Raw genomic sequence first — 16895 nt, forward strand, 5'->3', positions numbered from 1 at the left:
GATTTCATGGGAATTCTTGGAATTGAAATTTTCTCTGCCAATGTAGGTCAGCACCTTCACTGAAATTCATTGTTTTAGAGTATCCTTGAACATAGAGGAATTAAGTTGCTGGTCCAGGGTCGCATAGCCAGGATATATCAAGGGCTAGATTTGAATTCAGAGTCACCTAGCTACAAGGCCAGCTTTCTATATACTATACCAGGGCTGTCTCTCACTATGGCACATAATAGGCAGTCTGCAGAACTGAAATTAACTGAATTAAAAAGAAACGAACTGAATTGTCCATATTGGCCCTGACTCCAATTCCAATGACTCTCTATCTGTGGTTCCATGACCTGCCCTAACTGGTATGAATTGGGGTGAGGTAAGGGAAGCTGGAAGAGCATATTTCATTAATATTCCCTGTGTGTGTTGAAAGCATTAGTTTTTCTGTTTCAGGTCTCTTCTGAAGAAGAAACCTGGCAAACCACATCCTTGCAGAGAGGAAAGGGCTTCTAAGGATAACTCCTCAGTCCCAGAACAGGTGGAACAGACAGCTGGGTTGGTGGATCGATCAATCTATTAATCAATAAAGCATTTATTAAGCACCAAAGAGCCAAATGCTCACCGGCCCCACAGTGTCAGTTACATTAGCTCTTGCATCAGTGCCAATGAGCTGGTAGCCAGGAGAAGTCCACAGAGGGCTATAACTTTCAAACAGAAGGAAACGAGTTTTCTTGGGTAATTGGAGGGTTAGAAGAGAGAAGAAACCTGTGCTAGGCCATTTTGATTCACTGAAAAGGGCACGGACTCTGGAATCAGAAAACCTAGGTTCATATCCTGCCTCTGACCTGAGTCTCAGGTCAACAAGGAGGAAGGGGGTAGAATTAGGTGCTCCAGGGTCTCTTATAGCTTTGGATCCTATAAGGATGGCCACTTGAGGTCCAGGGAATGGGATCTAGCCCCAAATCTTAGTCTCCAGAGAACATGGAACCCAGGGACAAGTCAAGATGTTCTTTCAATACTTTCTCAAACTTTACTGCTGCTCTGGCTTCACTTTTGTCCCTTCCCCACTGAATCTACAGTTAACTAGCTCCATTCCACACTGTACTGTTCTCAAAACTCTCATTCTATCACTGTCCATGCCCTTCCAAACCCTACCTCTGGATGCCTCCCATCATCCCCCTCCCTCCATACCTACTCAGAGTGTGGCCACTCTGTTCCTCCAGAAACAGTCACACAAACCATCTGGGTCCACTACAAAATCTAGGCCCTCCTATAAAAATCAATCCTTTTCCTCCTCCCCAGTTGATTTCCTACCTCATAGAGGCTGCTCCAAAGCTTCCCTTCTCCTCAAACCTTCCAATCTCTCTCTCTGTTGACCTCACCTCTTACTTTAGTGAATAAAAGAGAGGCCATTCTCCATGACCTCCCTCTTCTCTTTTTTCTTTATCTCCAAAAGTAGAGGAATTGATCCTCCATCCTCTCCTCCTTTGTTCCAGTCTCTGATAATGATGTGTCCTTTCTCTTGACCAAGGCCAACCCTTTTCTACATAAGTCCTTGATGAGTCAAAGAAAGGGAAATTGACACAAAAAGTATCTAGTTCTGGGATTCTTAACCATTTTTGTGTTCTGGAGTCCTAAAGATCCCTTCTCAGAAGAATGTATTTAAATGCAAAAAATAAAACACAGTGGATTACAAAGGAAGCCAATAGGCTTGAAACAGAGTTACCAAAATATTTTCCGTGCACATAGGATCAGGATGAACTATTAAGATTCCTTTGTTTCTTAACTAAACCCCTTGTATGTATCCATATAATGTTTAGTAGTAAAACTCTAATTTTTTTTTTTTTAATAAACTAAAGAAGAGATAGGAACTGCTTTCAGGGAATAGAGGGAAAGTGAAAGCCTGTACCCTCTCTAGCAAGCAAAGTTGAATCCAATTGAATTTAATTCATTCACCATTTATTAGGTACCTATAATGGGCAGCTAGATGGCTCTGTGGAGAGAGTGCCAGGCCTGGAGTCAGGAAGACTCATATTCCTGAGTTTAAATCTGGCCTCAGACACTTACTGGCTGTGTAACCTTGGGTCCCTCTTTGCCTCAGTTTCTCATCTATAAAATGAACTGGAGAAGGAAGTGGCAAACTACTCTAGTATTTTTGCTAAGAAAACCTCAATACACTTGGAATTATAAACTCCTTGAGCTCAGGCTTTTATTTGTTCTTTTTATATTTTGTTTGTGTATTGTTTCTCCCATTTGAGTGAGAGCTTCTCAAGACTAAGAACTGTCTTTCACTTTTTTTTTGTATCCCCACAGTGTCTGGCACATAGTAGGTACTTAACAGATGTTTATGGACTGAATGATCTAATGCAATGCCTGGCACATTGTAGGGGTGACCCAAATTCTACATTTCTCAGTAGAAAAACAGTGGGACTGCAGCCTTTAGCACCAAAGTGGCTAATCATATTCCCAGGGATCAAATAAGGCTAAAGTAGGAATTTTTCTTGAATACAGAATGGGGCTCTTCAGATCCACTGGAGGAAGAGCTGCATGACGCAGTTATGCAGAGAATATTCATGCAGAGAAGAGAAGACATCAGAGCCTTCTACTTAAAAAACACTCAATAGCCCTGAGGACATATTGGAGTTGCTGCAAGCAAGGGAGGAGGTTCTACTTCCTCACAGAAACAAGCATCCCCCAATCAGACTGCATTTTAAATGTTTGCTCTGTTACTGATTAGTCCAACTGCTTAGATTCTCTGGGCCTCAGTTTCCTCATTTGTAAAATAACAGATGATATATCTACCTTACAGGATCACTGAGAGGATCAATGTGATTGTGAATGCTAATATGCTTTAAAGAGGCATTATGGAAATTTGGGGCACCCTTTTCATTAATTAGAAATAGCATGGAGTACTAGAGCCATAGAGTTGGCTGTGGTGCTGGCAAAAATCTCTGATGTATATTGGATATGTGACCTCGAGTCCCCCAAACAACTCCCTAACACAGGGGTGGGGAACCTGCGGCCTCCAGACCACATGTGGCCCCCTAAGTCCTCAAATGCGGCCCTCTGACTGAATCTAAATTTCTCAGAACAAATCCCCTTAATAAAAGGATTTGTTCTATAAAACTTGGACGTGGTCAAAAGGCTGCACCCAAGGACCTAGAAAGCCACAGCTGGCCTCAAGGCTGATGGTTCCTTTCCTCTGATAGGCAGTGTTATGTAAAATTTGAATTCAAGGCATCTACTCCAGGGCCAGAAACCTTTCCTTATTACCCCACAAAGATAAGAAGGAATCAAGATTAAGCTGGTTGGGGAGACAGGAAAAAGAAGATTCCAACTCCTTCATTGTTTTTATCACTTTTTAAAATCATCTGAAGTCCTGAAAGTCTATAAAGTAAGTTTCTCTTTTTAAAATATTTCACTCTTAAGATAATAAGCCTTTACCTATAAAAGGGGAAGGGGGAAGAGATAGAGAGGGCAAATGAAGTGGATTTTATTTTTCCAAATCCACAGGTCATAATTCTCTTCAAACCTTTTTTTTTTTCCTTTAACATTTCAAAATAGAAACATGTCCCTCCCACTTCAGGTATGGAAACAAGAAACTTCCCTGTGAGCATGTTCACAGTGTTTTACAATTAGGAAGGCGTTTCCACTTTGGTCAAGTTGTGTATTTTGTGACTTGATTTATTTAACTAAAGGATATCAAAATGCAAGGCTCTTCATGGTGACTGAATTGACCTCTGGAAGGCAAGGTCAGGTGTTTGGTCTTGACTTTCAGACAAGGATATTCCCAGAATCACATGATGTCCAAGAAGGAAGAAACCTCAGAGGCTGCTTTGTCTGGACTGATTTTTCACAGCATTTCCTTCTATGAGAGAATCAGAGAATTTCAGAGCTAGAAAGGACCTTGGAAGTCAACTCTTATCCCCCAAAAGAATCCCCATTGAAACATACCAAAAAGTGATCATATACAGTCTTCATCTGAAGAATTCTAATAAGATGAAACCTGCTTCCTCCTGAGGCAGTCCCCATTTGGGGATGGACAAGGGGCAACCCTGCAAAGTGGACAGTGGCCGGGAAAGACAGTAAACACCTGTAACCTTTGCTACTGGAGAAGGCTGAGGTTGGTGGATTACCTGAGTTCAGGAGTCCTGAGCTACAGTGACCTAAGCCAGTTGGTGCCACAGTGGAGAAAGTGTGAGACCTGGAGTGAAGAAGACCCGAGTTCAAATCCAGATTCAGACACTTACTATCTGTGTGAGCTTGAATAACTTTCTTCAGCCTCAGATTTTCTCTGAGCCTAGATTTGAACTCAGGTATTCTTGAGTCTAGGTACAGAGCTCTATCCACTGTGCCACAGAGGTGCTTATTGTATAAGGAAGACAGTAGAGAGCCTGTGTGGGGATAAAATTTTGGCCTCTCCCTCATCACCCTTCCCCAATCTATGAAGTATTCTCCAGTGAAATATAAGTTCCTTGATGGCAAGTCTAGATAGTATTTTTACCCCCAACAAATATCAGGGATCCAGGCAAGTGGGCCCTTAATAATTGCTTTTTCCTTCCTTCATTCATACCACTCCAGGATTGCCATCTCTTCCATCTGCCTCCCATTAGGGAACCTTGGACTCCACCCCTGACTGGTGACTTTTCAGGATTATCCTAGCCTGAAAGGGGCCTCCAATCCACTATACAGACCCCCACCTTAGATTTCCAACTCCCTTCCCCCTCATTAAAATGCAAGCTCCTGGGAATCAAGGATTGTCTTGCTTGCTCAGTCTTTGCCATCCCTGGTACTTAACTTAGTACAATGCCTAGAACATTTTAAATGCTTAACATTAACATGTTAAATGCTTAACAAATGTTCTATCTACCTATTTATCTTGGACTATTGGCTCCCAACTCTCACAAAGAGCGGTGTCAGCTTCGCAGTCTGAAAAAATCATGAGAGCCATACATTTACATAATGTGCATTCAACTGACACCATCACACTTGAACTTTAAAACTCCACCCAGTGAGATAAGTACTATTATTAGTTCCATATCGCATATGAGGAAATGAAAAGCTAAAGAATGACTTCTGCTCCTAGAAAATGTAGGAGACAGGATCTGGCTTCAGGACTCTCTTGCCTCCATCTGTGCTCAGTGATTCTGTCTACCCAACTATTCCTTCCCGATCTCACTTGGTGATCTCAACAGCTACCACCAATTCAATTATTTCATGTCTTTTCAGTCAGAGTGTGATCTCTTGAGGCATAGAGACCAAAGAATCTTCAAATTTTAAAGGACCCTGTTAGATCTGATTTATTCCATCCCCTAGATGGTTTATAATGTTTTTAATGCCCCAAACATCTACCACATACTCCACTCATGTTCACATTCAGTAACCACCATTGTTGATTATTTCATTCCTAATGAAATGGTGTTCCACGGTTCATGACGAGCACCTAGGAAATTTATTAAGAGATAGATCAGTGCAAAACTTTCATTTGGGTATTTGAAGTTATGTGAGTACAAAATAAGTTTAAAAACCAAAAAAAGTGAGTTTAAAACAAAATCAGTTCACCCCCTTGTACTATTGATTTTGAACTATGTAAGACCTCATCATTCAACTGAAACTTCCGTCTCCTAGGTTACCAAGAATTCTAATTACCTAATCATCCAATCTAATGGCCTTTTTTCAATTTTCATCCTTCTTGACCTCTATGAAAACAAAGAGACTGTCACAATGAAAAAATGCAAGTCACCCCCAGAGAGAGAAGTGATGAACTCAGAATGCAAATTGAAGTAGTTTTCTCACTTTATTTTTTCTTGCTTTTAAAAAAAATATGGCTAATGTAGAAATGTTTTGCATGACTTCACTTTGCATGATATAATTAATATCATACTGTTTGTCTTCTTGGTGGCAGGGGAGAGGGCAGAGAGAATTTGGAACTCAAAATTTTAAAAAGAAAAGGACATTTTCAATAAATAAATAATAAAATTTAAAAAAATAAAGTCCTAGCATGTAAAGCCTCTTACCTTCCTCTGCTTTGCTCCTCTCCACACAATCTATGGTCCAGCTTTGCTGGTGTCTCTGCTGTTCCTTGAATGCCACATGACATTCTCTCTTCTAAGTCTCTGCCTGTTTTGCTCCTCAATTCTTGACCTCTTTCTTGAGAATCAGGTCAACCGCCACCTTCTACAGGCAGCTTTTTGTGATCTGTCCATTTCCTCCCTCTCCCCAAACTCCACCGTTAGTGCCTTCCCTGAGGTTGCCCTCCAGCTATACTAAATGTATCTTGGGTGTACTATTTACTAATAGAATTAATCAATCAACCCACAAGAGTTTCTTATGTGCTAAGTGCTGGGCATACAAATAAAAAAGCATAAAACAGACTTGCCTTCAAGGAACTTACAGTCTAATTTGTAAGACAACATATAGAAATCAGAACATATAAAATAAATAAGGAAGAGAATGTGAGCTCTTACAGGCAGGAACTTTTCTGCTCTCCTTTGTATCCCCAATGCTTAGCATGGGGAAAATGCTCTGGAACTTTCCCAGTCACCAATGGAGTCAAACTGGACCATATGCTTGTTCCCATGTTTTTTGATCATGATGTTTTCAGCAATGTTGTCAGACAGCAAGGACAAAAACAGCATCAAAGTCAGCTACAAGCCAATGTACCTGGAACATTTCACGGACTTGTTGACTGACAGGAATCCCATAAGGATTTTGCCTTCCTAAGATGGCACCAAATAACTAGAAGACGACCCCACACACATTGAGTAGACTACTAGTGTTGGAGGACACAGACAAAATTGTACATGATGAATGGGTCAAATCTGCCTGACTAAAGAGAATGCTCATATTGGTGAGATCACAGCACCCTTGGAATATTAGTAAATTATGCTAGGTAGGTTGTTCTTAGCAAATGTAAACATTTTATTCAATTTGATCAAGGCCTGACCCTCCACTCCTACCTACCATCAACTGGAAACTACAGGTCTTGAATATTCTGACAGTGCTGGACATCTTGTGCTGGCGGCTTCCCCAGTAACACATCATGCACAGACATATTTTATTTCCCACCTACTCTCTTTAATTGCCTGGAGTAGAAACATTGAGTTTAGAAACTGAAAAGGATAGAAGAAATGATCTTGTTCAGCCCCCTCATTTTACAGATGCAGAAACTGAGCCTTAAGGTCACACAGCTCATTAGTGAGAGTGTTGGGAATAGAATCCCAGGTCTAATTCTTAGTCATATAGGTTTGATCTTACAACACTCAGGGAAACAGTAAAAGAGAAACCAGATGACTTGATGAGTTCAAATTAACAAGCCCAGACAAACTGTATCCCAGGGTACTGAAAGAAGGGGCAGATATGATCGCTGAGTCACTCTCTGTGATCTTTGAAAGGTCAGAGAATGGAAAAGGTACCAAGGGGCTGGAGAAGGGCAAATGTTCTCCTGACTTTTTCAACAAAAGAATCACAGAATCCTAATTTAGAATTGGAAGGGTCATTAGAGTTCACCTAATTTAATCGTCTCATTTTAAGTGAGGAAACTAAGACCCAGGAAAGTTATGCGACTTGCCCAAAATCACACAGATGAACAACAGGAAAAAGATTTAAACCCAAGACTTTTCACTCTAGAGCTAGAGTCTGTTCTACTTTGTTATGAAGTAGAATCTAAAAATGATCAAACTATTAAAGTAAACTTGCTGCCTGGGACAATTCTAGAGTCCATTATTTAAGTGATGGTGAGCAAACATCTCAAAACGAAGGTGATTATCTGAAGACTAACATGGCTTCACCAAGAACAGGTCATGCCAGGGCAGCTAGGTGGCACAGTGCATAGAGGACAGGCTCTGAAGTCAGTAGAACCAGAGTTCAAATCTGGCCTCAGATACTTACTAGCTGCACAACCCTGGGCGAGTCATTTAACCCTGATTGCCCCCCAAAAAAGAAATAAAGAAACAGGTCATGCCAAGGATTTCTAAGCTACTCAAGGGCATTCCATAGCCAAATTTTACCTAGATTCAGCAAAGTATTTCACAAAGTCTCATATGCTTGCCTTCTGGTAAAGATGGAGAGATGGGGACTGATACCTGGAACACTTTCCCTTTGCATTTCGGACACCTTGAATCCTTGTCTCCCTTCAAATCTTAGCTAAGAGCCTACATTCTGCAGGAAACCCACATAAAAGTATACATACATACTTGTATATATGCACACCCCCACACACTCCCATGCATGTACATAAGGTATGCTGTCTAGTCATTTTCAGTTGTGCGTGACATCCTTTCTCTCTCTCTCTCTCTCTCTCTCTCTCTCTCTCTCTCTCTCTCTCTCTCTCTCTCTCTCTCTCTCCATATATATACATATATGTATGGAATATATAAGATATATAGGTGTGTGTATAAGATATAAGATATATGCATATATACACACACACATACATATATTTGTCTGTACTGAGCATAAAAATAAAAAAGTAAAAACAGTCCCTGACTTCAAGGAGTTTTCAACCTAATTTGCTTTTCTGCATTCTAGCAGTCAATCAGTCAGTCAATTAGCATTTATTAAGCACTTACCATGTTTGAGGAACTATGCTAGGCACTGATGATACAAAGGAAGGCAAAAGACAGTTCTTGCTCTCAAGGAACTAGCCATCTAACGAGGAAACAGTGCCTGGCACACTATAGGCACTTAATAAATGCTTGTTGACTTGATTAGCTGATAATACCACTTAGTGAAGCTATTTGGAACTGGCTAAATGGCCAACTCCAAAGAAAAGTCATTAATGGTTGCACTACAATGTGGAAGGAGGTACCTGGGGAAGAATCGTAGGGATTGGAGCTTGGGCCTGTAGTGCTTTCCATTTTTATCAGTGATTCAGACAAAGGCATAGATGTCATGCTCATAAAATGCAGAGATGACTCAAAGTCGGGAGGGAGAACTAACAAATTGGATGAAGGAATCAGAATTCTGAAAGCTCTTCATAGGCTTCCCACAAGACCAAATCCAATAAGACTATAACTAACCTCTGGGGTTCCTTCCACTGCTCAGTCTATGATCCCAAGATGAAAGTAATAGTTTTAAATGTAAAGTCTTACATTTTGGTTCAAAGAATCAGCTTCCCAAGTATAAGAGAGAAGCAGATCTTGAGACTAGTTCATCCGGAAAAGAGCTAGAAGTTTTGGCAGACAGCAGATACAATACCCCAAAAAGCCAATATGATCTTGGGCTACATGAAGAGGTGATCATCTCTGTTCTGGTCCAACCACAACTGGGACCATATTGAGTTCTGGGTAGTGCTTTTTAAGAAGGGCATTGATAAGCTTGAAGGCCTTCAGAGAAGAGTCCCAGAGAGCAGAACTAGGAGCCAAATGTCACATGAGAAAACAAACTTCCCATAATTAGTTACTGTACAGGGGCATGGGCTTCCTTGGGAATTGGGGGTAAGGAGGTTGCCCCTCAGGGATGATCTTCAAGCAAAGGCCTTATGGTTGATGACTCATATGAAAGCATGTTCTAGCAGAATGGTGTGGTAGACATCAAGCTGGACTTGAAAAATTGAGGCTTGAATCCCATCTCCAAAATGTGTCAGCTCGTTAAAAATAGGCAAGTTACTAAATGTCTCTAAAATTCCGATGTTAATAACGTCTCCCTCATTGTGAGATTCAAATGATATGATATCCACAAGAACTTTGTAAACTACAAATGCTACATGATACTAAGTAAATGTCAGCAAATAATAGTTTGGTAGACAATATCCTTGTTCCTGCAAAGTTTGGATTAGCCAGACTTTGAGGGCTCTGACAACACCTGGAACGATCCTATGGAGTTGGAAAAGGAGAGAGAAATCTGAACGAGCCAGACAACATGGCTCCTCACTTTCATTTCCTCCATTCTTTCATGACCCATCCTTTGCCAGATCCCTCTGTCCAACCACTAGAAAATTCCTTGTTCCTCTAAAAACCAGACTTCTCCCATCATCAACCAATTTTCCCTACTTCCTCTGACTTCCAATCCCACAACTTCTCTAATCTCATTCACCAACTTTCTTGTTTATTCTGATCTGTCCCTTCCCCAATAAAACACACACCAAGAACTAGAGATCTTTTTTTTCTCCTTTCCCAGATTCAGTTAAATGAGAAATTGAGTATAGAGATAAGCTTTCCCCCATTAAGGAACTTTGGAATGTTTAACAAGCCTTTTAATTCCCGTATCTCTAATTCTCCTTTATGTTTAACCTATCTCTACTTCACTGAATATGATGAGACTTAATGTTAGAGGAAAAAATGGGATATTTGAAAACAAATCACCCACAGTCAATGCTTGCTTGTCCATGAAGCTGTAACAAGGATGGGGCAGCTAGGACTTTGTCCCAGGATGCCAAAATTCAGGGATTCTGATAAGAGTTTTTACACCTTCAATCAGGTTCCAAGTTGTTCTCTCCTCCAACAGCCAGCATTACTGAAATATCCAAAATTTTTCCCCACAAGGGTCCTCAAATCCTGGGATTTTCCTCTCAGGTCTCTCTTAGGTCTAGCCTATGGAACATTTTGCGATGCTTGTCTTAGGTCCCAGAACTGATTATCTATGCTAAATAGTATCTAAAATCAACCAATCATCTCCAAACCTCACTTTTTAAACAAAAACCTCAATCCCCCCTAAAGACAAATCTTCTAAAATCATAGCGGAAATAATTTTAATCTTATCCTTTTATTCCTATCCATGTTCAGGTGCTGTTTCTAATGGATAATGAGAAGCTCTAATGAGAAATAGCAATAGAGATCTTCCATAACCAATCCTTTTATTTTACAGATGAGGAAAGTGGCATACCTAAGTTGAAGGGCTAGTTATTTGCAGAGTTGGGACTAGAGCCCAGGAATCTTAGTTGGATCAAGGAAAAGAGTAAAGGCCTGAATAAATCACCAACTGAATCAGCATCTGCTAAATGGGCAGTGTTTTTACAATTATATTTTGAAGTCTCTGACTCCAAAATGATGCCAGCTGCATACCAAAGAAAACATACATAATAATACTAGCAAACATTTTATGTAGCATTTGAAAGTTTTCAAAGTGCTTTACAATATCATCTCACTTTTATTCTCGTGCAACAACCCTGAGAGGTAGGTAGTATCGTTACTGCCATTTTAGAGATGAAGAAATTGAAGCAGGCAGACATTAAATGACTCATCCATGGCCACACAGCTAGGAAGTATCTGGAGCTGGATTCGAATTCAGGTCTTTCTGACTCCAGGTCCAGTGATCTATCCATTGCACCACCTAGTTGCCTCTTAGCATTCCTTTTATGGTCTATACACCACTCCATACAATCCATGGGTTCTCTAGGAAGCACTTGCTTTGCTAGAATACAATAGTGGACAGAATTCTGGACTTGGAATGAGGAAAACCTGAGTTCAAATCCAGCTTCAGCCATAAACTGGCTACATAACACTTGGCAAGTCACTTAAGCTTTCTAAGCCTCAGTTTCTTTGTCCGTAAAAGGGGTATAAAACAACTCATGGTGCCTACTTCACCAAAGTTTTTGTAAGGATCAAGTAAGAAAATGTACGTAAAGTGCTTTGAAAACCTTATAGTGCTACTTAAATGTAAGTTATTATTAATGTCTTTGTAATAACTCCTTGACCATTCTTGGTATCTGTCACCATTACCATCTTGAGAAATGGCCTGCATATTATGGAATATTAAGGTCCTGGGAAACAACAGAACAGATGCTTGTATGCACATCTCACTTGTGGGCAGAAAGTTCAGCCTTTCTGTAACTTAGAGAGAAGCCTTCCATCACAGGACTCCCTATCCCAATAAGTTAGTCATGGCAGACTTGCCTTCGACCTGTTCTCTTACCTAAGACAGTCATCACGGTCTTCATGAGCTTCATCGGTGTTCTCCGGCGACTGATGGACCCGCTTGTGTGCGGAGACAAGACGTTGGTTTTCCTCTTCACATACATGTAGATACGCAGGTACACCACCACCATGATGAAGAAGGCCACAAGGTTGGACACTGTCCAGAAAATGAGGTAGCTCCTGCTATAAATGGGAGCCAAGGAGGAGCAAGTAGAGATGTCACACAGGCAGTTCCAGCCAAGAGTGGGGACTGCCCCCATGAATATTGCAATTGCCCAGATGAGCAGGATCAGCAAGGTCACCCTCTTCTTGGTTAGATTGCTATGGATTCTCATTCTCATAATGGACATGTGTCTCTCCACTGCAATAACCAGCAGATTTGTTAGGGAGGCTGTCAAGCTGGTATCCAGGAGCCCCTGGCGCAAAAACCAACGGTTGACGGTCAAGGTTTTGGAGACAGGGCCAGTGTTGAACATGAGGAACACATAGGCAATGCCAGCAAAGAAATCTGCAGCAGCGAGGTTAGCCAGCAGGTAGTAGAAGGGGAAATGAAACTTTCTGTTCTTGACCACAGCTGCGATGACCAGAGAATTAGAAATAAAGATAAACAGACAGAAGAAGGTCCCAACGCAGAGAACAATCACAAGCTTGATCCCCGTCCATTCATCTACAGTGTCAGTGTTGCTCCTGTTATAGAAAAAGTCCATGCGTTTATCATAGTGGCACTCATTCATTATGGAAGAGGGCTGGAGAGCCTAGGAAGTAAACAGAGCAAAAAAAAAAAATCAAATATGTCAATATAGAAAAATGAATAAATGAATAAACAAATTAAAAAGCATTTATGGAACATTTTGTGCAAAGGAGGATACAAACAGAAGAGCAAGATTAAATTGTAATAAGTTCCTTGAAAGCAGAGGCTGTCTTTTGCCTCTTTTTGTATCCCCAGGGCTTACCACAGTGCCTGGCACACAGTAGGTACTTAACAAATGTTTCTGGTTTGATATCAATTGATTGAGATAATCCTGGCTCTCAAAAAGCTCACATTCTAATGGGGAGAGAAAGCATATATACATTTCAACTCTATGTTGGAAAGACCTAGTGGTCAGTCAAACAAAAAATATTTACTAAATTCCTATTGTATGCCAGGCAAAGGTCTACCTTGGCAATTTATATGCCTTTGGATAGAGGGAGAGATACTAACTTTTTATGATTCTGCTAAAAAGTGCAACAAATAAACTCAAGTTACAATGACTTTGAGAAGGAATTAAGGAGAGCTAAAGATTGCTGCAGATGGCAACCGCAGCTATGAAATTAAAAGATGCTTGCTCCTTGGAAGTAAAGCAAAGCAAACTGGACAGCATACTAAAAAGCAGAGATATCACCTTGCTGACAAAGACATGATTCTTCTAGTAGTAACGTATGGCTGTGAGAGCTGGATTGTAAGGAAAGATGAACACCACCGAATCGATGTTTTCGAATTGTGGTGCTGGAGAAGACTTATTAGAGTTCCTTGGGCAGCAAGGAGAGCAAATCAGTCAATACTGAAAGAAATTAATTTAGACGATTCACTGGAAGGTCAAATACTGAAACTTAAATACTCTGACCACATAATGAGAAGATGGGAATCATTGGAAAAGCCCCTGATGTCGGGAAAAATTGAAGGCAAAAGGGAAAGGGGATGATAGAAGATAAAATGGATAGACAGTATCATGAAAACAATGAACATGACCTTGCACAGACTTCAGGAAATAGTGGAAGAGAGAAGAAGCCTGGTATACTACAGTCCATGAAGTCACGGAGAGTTAAACACATCTGAAGAGCTAAACACCTTCCCAGAGTTGCTGAGTTTGTTATAAATAAAGTATTTTAACCTATATAAATGCCAGTTATCACTGTTACTCTACATACTCAGATAGAAGAAGCACATTTCTAATTTTACATTTACTCTTAAACTCAGGTCTGTTTTCCAAAGTAAAAATACGTCAAGGCTTCATGTGTCGGCAAGCCTTAAGAACTAACAAAGTCCATCCCAGAAACTGGGCTGAAGGAATCTCGTTTTCAAATGTATCTTAGCATTTAAATTGCGGTCCTTAGAATTTGTAATTACATGATGGAATAAAACCTCAATGTTTTTCATTTAGTTAATCTTCAAACCTAACCCTCCCCATAAGAAACAAAAACTCAACACCTTTGAAAGCATGTTTCAGTAAAAATGATCAGGAAGTTTTACAGTAGTGTCTGCTTATAGAGATTATAATGAAAGCAACAGCAATAATATTATTAATTGACATGTATACACCATGTCCCAAAAGTCTTAGGGCAGTTTTAAGCTCTTAAAGCTTCAACCCTGAGACCTTTGGGACACCATAGATATGGACATATGTATACATGAACGTATGTAGATAGAATGTATCTATGTAGACATAGTGTACATATATATCTACAAATATAGATATAGATATATGTACACACTCCAAGACTTTTGAGACACCATGGATGTGTGCATGTGTCCATATATGCATAAAAGCAGAACACTTTATATATATTATCTCATGTAAGCACTATAGCACACAACTCTTGAAGGGGCAGCTTTTATTTTTTAGGCTAATATTTCTCAACTACTCAAAAAAACCAAAGGATGCCATTTCTATTCATCAAACTAAAATAATTAAACAATTATTTAATTAAAAACTAAACTTTCCATCCATACCACAAAGGGAGTTACAAAATACTAAAATTTTTGAAATATTAGGGTGCACCTAGGAATACCCAGGACACCTGGTACTTGTGCCTACGTTTCCACCTCTTTCCTCTGTTTTGTGAGATATTACTCATCATCTTCCTCCATCCTTCTGTATGTTTTGCAAGAGAATACACACCCTAAAAAATGTTGATTTTGGCTTTGATGTCCCTCTACTTGGCAAGGTCAAGCATTTGCTGACTGTAGCAATTTCTGGGTTCTTTCCCCTCCTGCATTGTGGCAATCATTTTATAATGGTCATCCATCTCAAAGAGACGGCAATAATCAAAAGTCTATGTTTCTGCTTTTAACCATTTGCCATTTGTCACAGTCCACAGGTTATTTAAATAGGTCAGGCTGGAGCTATTGAAAGTGCAAGCTGTAACTTATCATCATTATACTTTCTTCTAATTCGATGTTAATTTTGCCCTTTGCTCTAACCAGTCAGACATCTGACTGCATACAGACAGGCGTTCTGACATAACTCCCACGTGAATAACCAGTTATTTCCATTCTGTTAAGCTACAGTCACTTTTAGTGTGGGGGGAAGGGGAAATGGAGAGAAGGAGAAGGACAGGGAGAGGGAGAGGGAGAGACAGAAATTTGGTACTACAAAACATCACAAATAAAGCAAAATGAAGACAGGAAATTCCTATGACCCAGGCTTCTACATTTTTCTTTCGTATTCTATTCTACTGGATACCAAATATACTTATTAGAGTACTAAATATTAACAGTAATGACTAGCTTTGTTCACCTCAAAATGATCAAAGCAGAGAGTTTCCATAGACTCAGCCATTTATGACAAATGACTGACTTCTTACTGTACGTGAAATGCTTTCCCCCACTACGTTGAAAGCATATTTTAAGAGCTGTGTGTGTGTGACTTAAAAGTCAATTAAATACTTCCACTGAGAGGGAAGTGTTTGTCGAGTACTTTCAAACTTCAGCACAAATCCAAAACTTAGACCACGTCCCCAGGAGAGAAGATATAAATGGTCACAATGACAACAGAAAGACAAAAAAAGAATGATCTGATAATTATATTATTTACTACAACTATTCACATGCTAAATAATTCTCACTATAGTCAGCATTTATATAAAAATACAAATTTATTGTGAATAAGTTTACATAAAATTACATACTTATAAATTTGTAATGAAGTTATTTTATTTATAAAATTTGAATTTATGTAAATATGTTTAAATATATAACTCTCATTATAGGTAGTATTTAACATGCATATAAAATAAATTTATTTTAAATATAAAATTGTTTATAATTATATATGTATATAATATCTATAAATATAAGTTTATGATTTATATTATAGAAACAATAGAGATACATAAAACTCCCATTACATTTAGCACTTCTATAAATATCAGTCTATTTAAATACAAGCTCATATAGTTATATATTTATAAATATATTTTTCTTAATATAATTTATATTTATGTAAACATCTAAATAAGCATATAAATAGCTCTGATATTTAGCATTTTTATGACCATATAATTTTAAATATTTGTTATACATTATCATGTATTCATAAGTATACAAGTTATATAATTTACATGTAGTTGATAAAATTTAAATTTACATAAACATTTCTATACATGGCAGTTAGGCGGTGCGGTGGACAGAGTACTGGATCTGAAATCAGGAATATGAGTCTCCAAGTTCAAATCTGGCCTCAGACACTAGTTGCATGACCCTGGGCATGTCACTTCACCCTTAGTTTCCTCATCTCTAAGATGAGCCATAGAAAGAAAAGGCAAACCACTCTAGTGTCTCTACCAAGAAAACCCCAAACGTGGTCATGAAGACTCACACAGGACCGAAAACAACAACAAAATTAAACTTCTTAAACATATTTCTATAAATATATAAATAACTGCCAGCTAGTATTCAGCATTTATATAACTATATAAATTTACTTTAAATATGATACATGATTATATATTCATAAATACATAAGATATAAATGTACTTTTATATCACTTAAATTTATATTTTTATTAATATATAAATAACTCTCATCATGACTAGCATATAGCAACCCCACAGGGTTGTTTGTGAAGATTAGGATTGTAAAGTTGTTGGTCAACCATAAAGCATTGTGTAAACGCTAATTAATATTATCATTAACTGTGTAATTTGGGGGCTCTATTTAATTTCTAAATATTTTGCATGTTATGTAATATTACAAAACACACTTTTACTAAAACACATTTTCTTTTGGTTTTTTTTTTTGGTTTTTTTATTAAAATCCAGTCACACACTGCTCAGATTTAGGATCAGTTTAGAGT

The 16895-nt window shown here is 38.9% G+C and overlaps 1 protein-coding gene across 1 annotated transcript in view; it reads right to left on the reverse strand.

Moving 5' to 3' along the window:
- LPAR3 (lysophosphatidic acid receptor 3) overlaps positions 1–16895 on the reverse strand; it is a 119700-nt gene that overhangs the window by 73138 nt on the left and 29667 nt on the right. The window contains exon 2 of the mRNA XM_072648903.1: positions 11839–12595. Within this exon, the coding sequence (XP_072505004.1) occupies positions 11839–12574 (736 nt within the window). The 5' untranslated portion in view covers positions 12575–12595. The remainder of the gene's footprint in view (positions 1–11838; positions 12596–16895) is intronic.

Source organism: Notamacropus eugenii, chromosome 2 (assembly GCF_028372415.1).
Source record: "Notamacropus eugenii isolate mMacEug1 chromosome 2, mMacEug1.pri_v2, whole genome shotgun sequence".
NCBI classification, from domain to species: Eukaryota; Metazoa; Chordata; class Mammalia; order Diprotodontia; family Macropodidae; genus Notamacropus; species Notamacropus eugenii.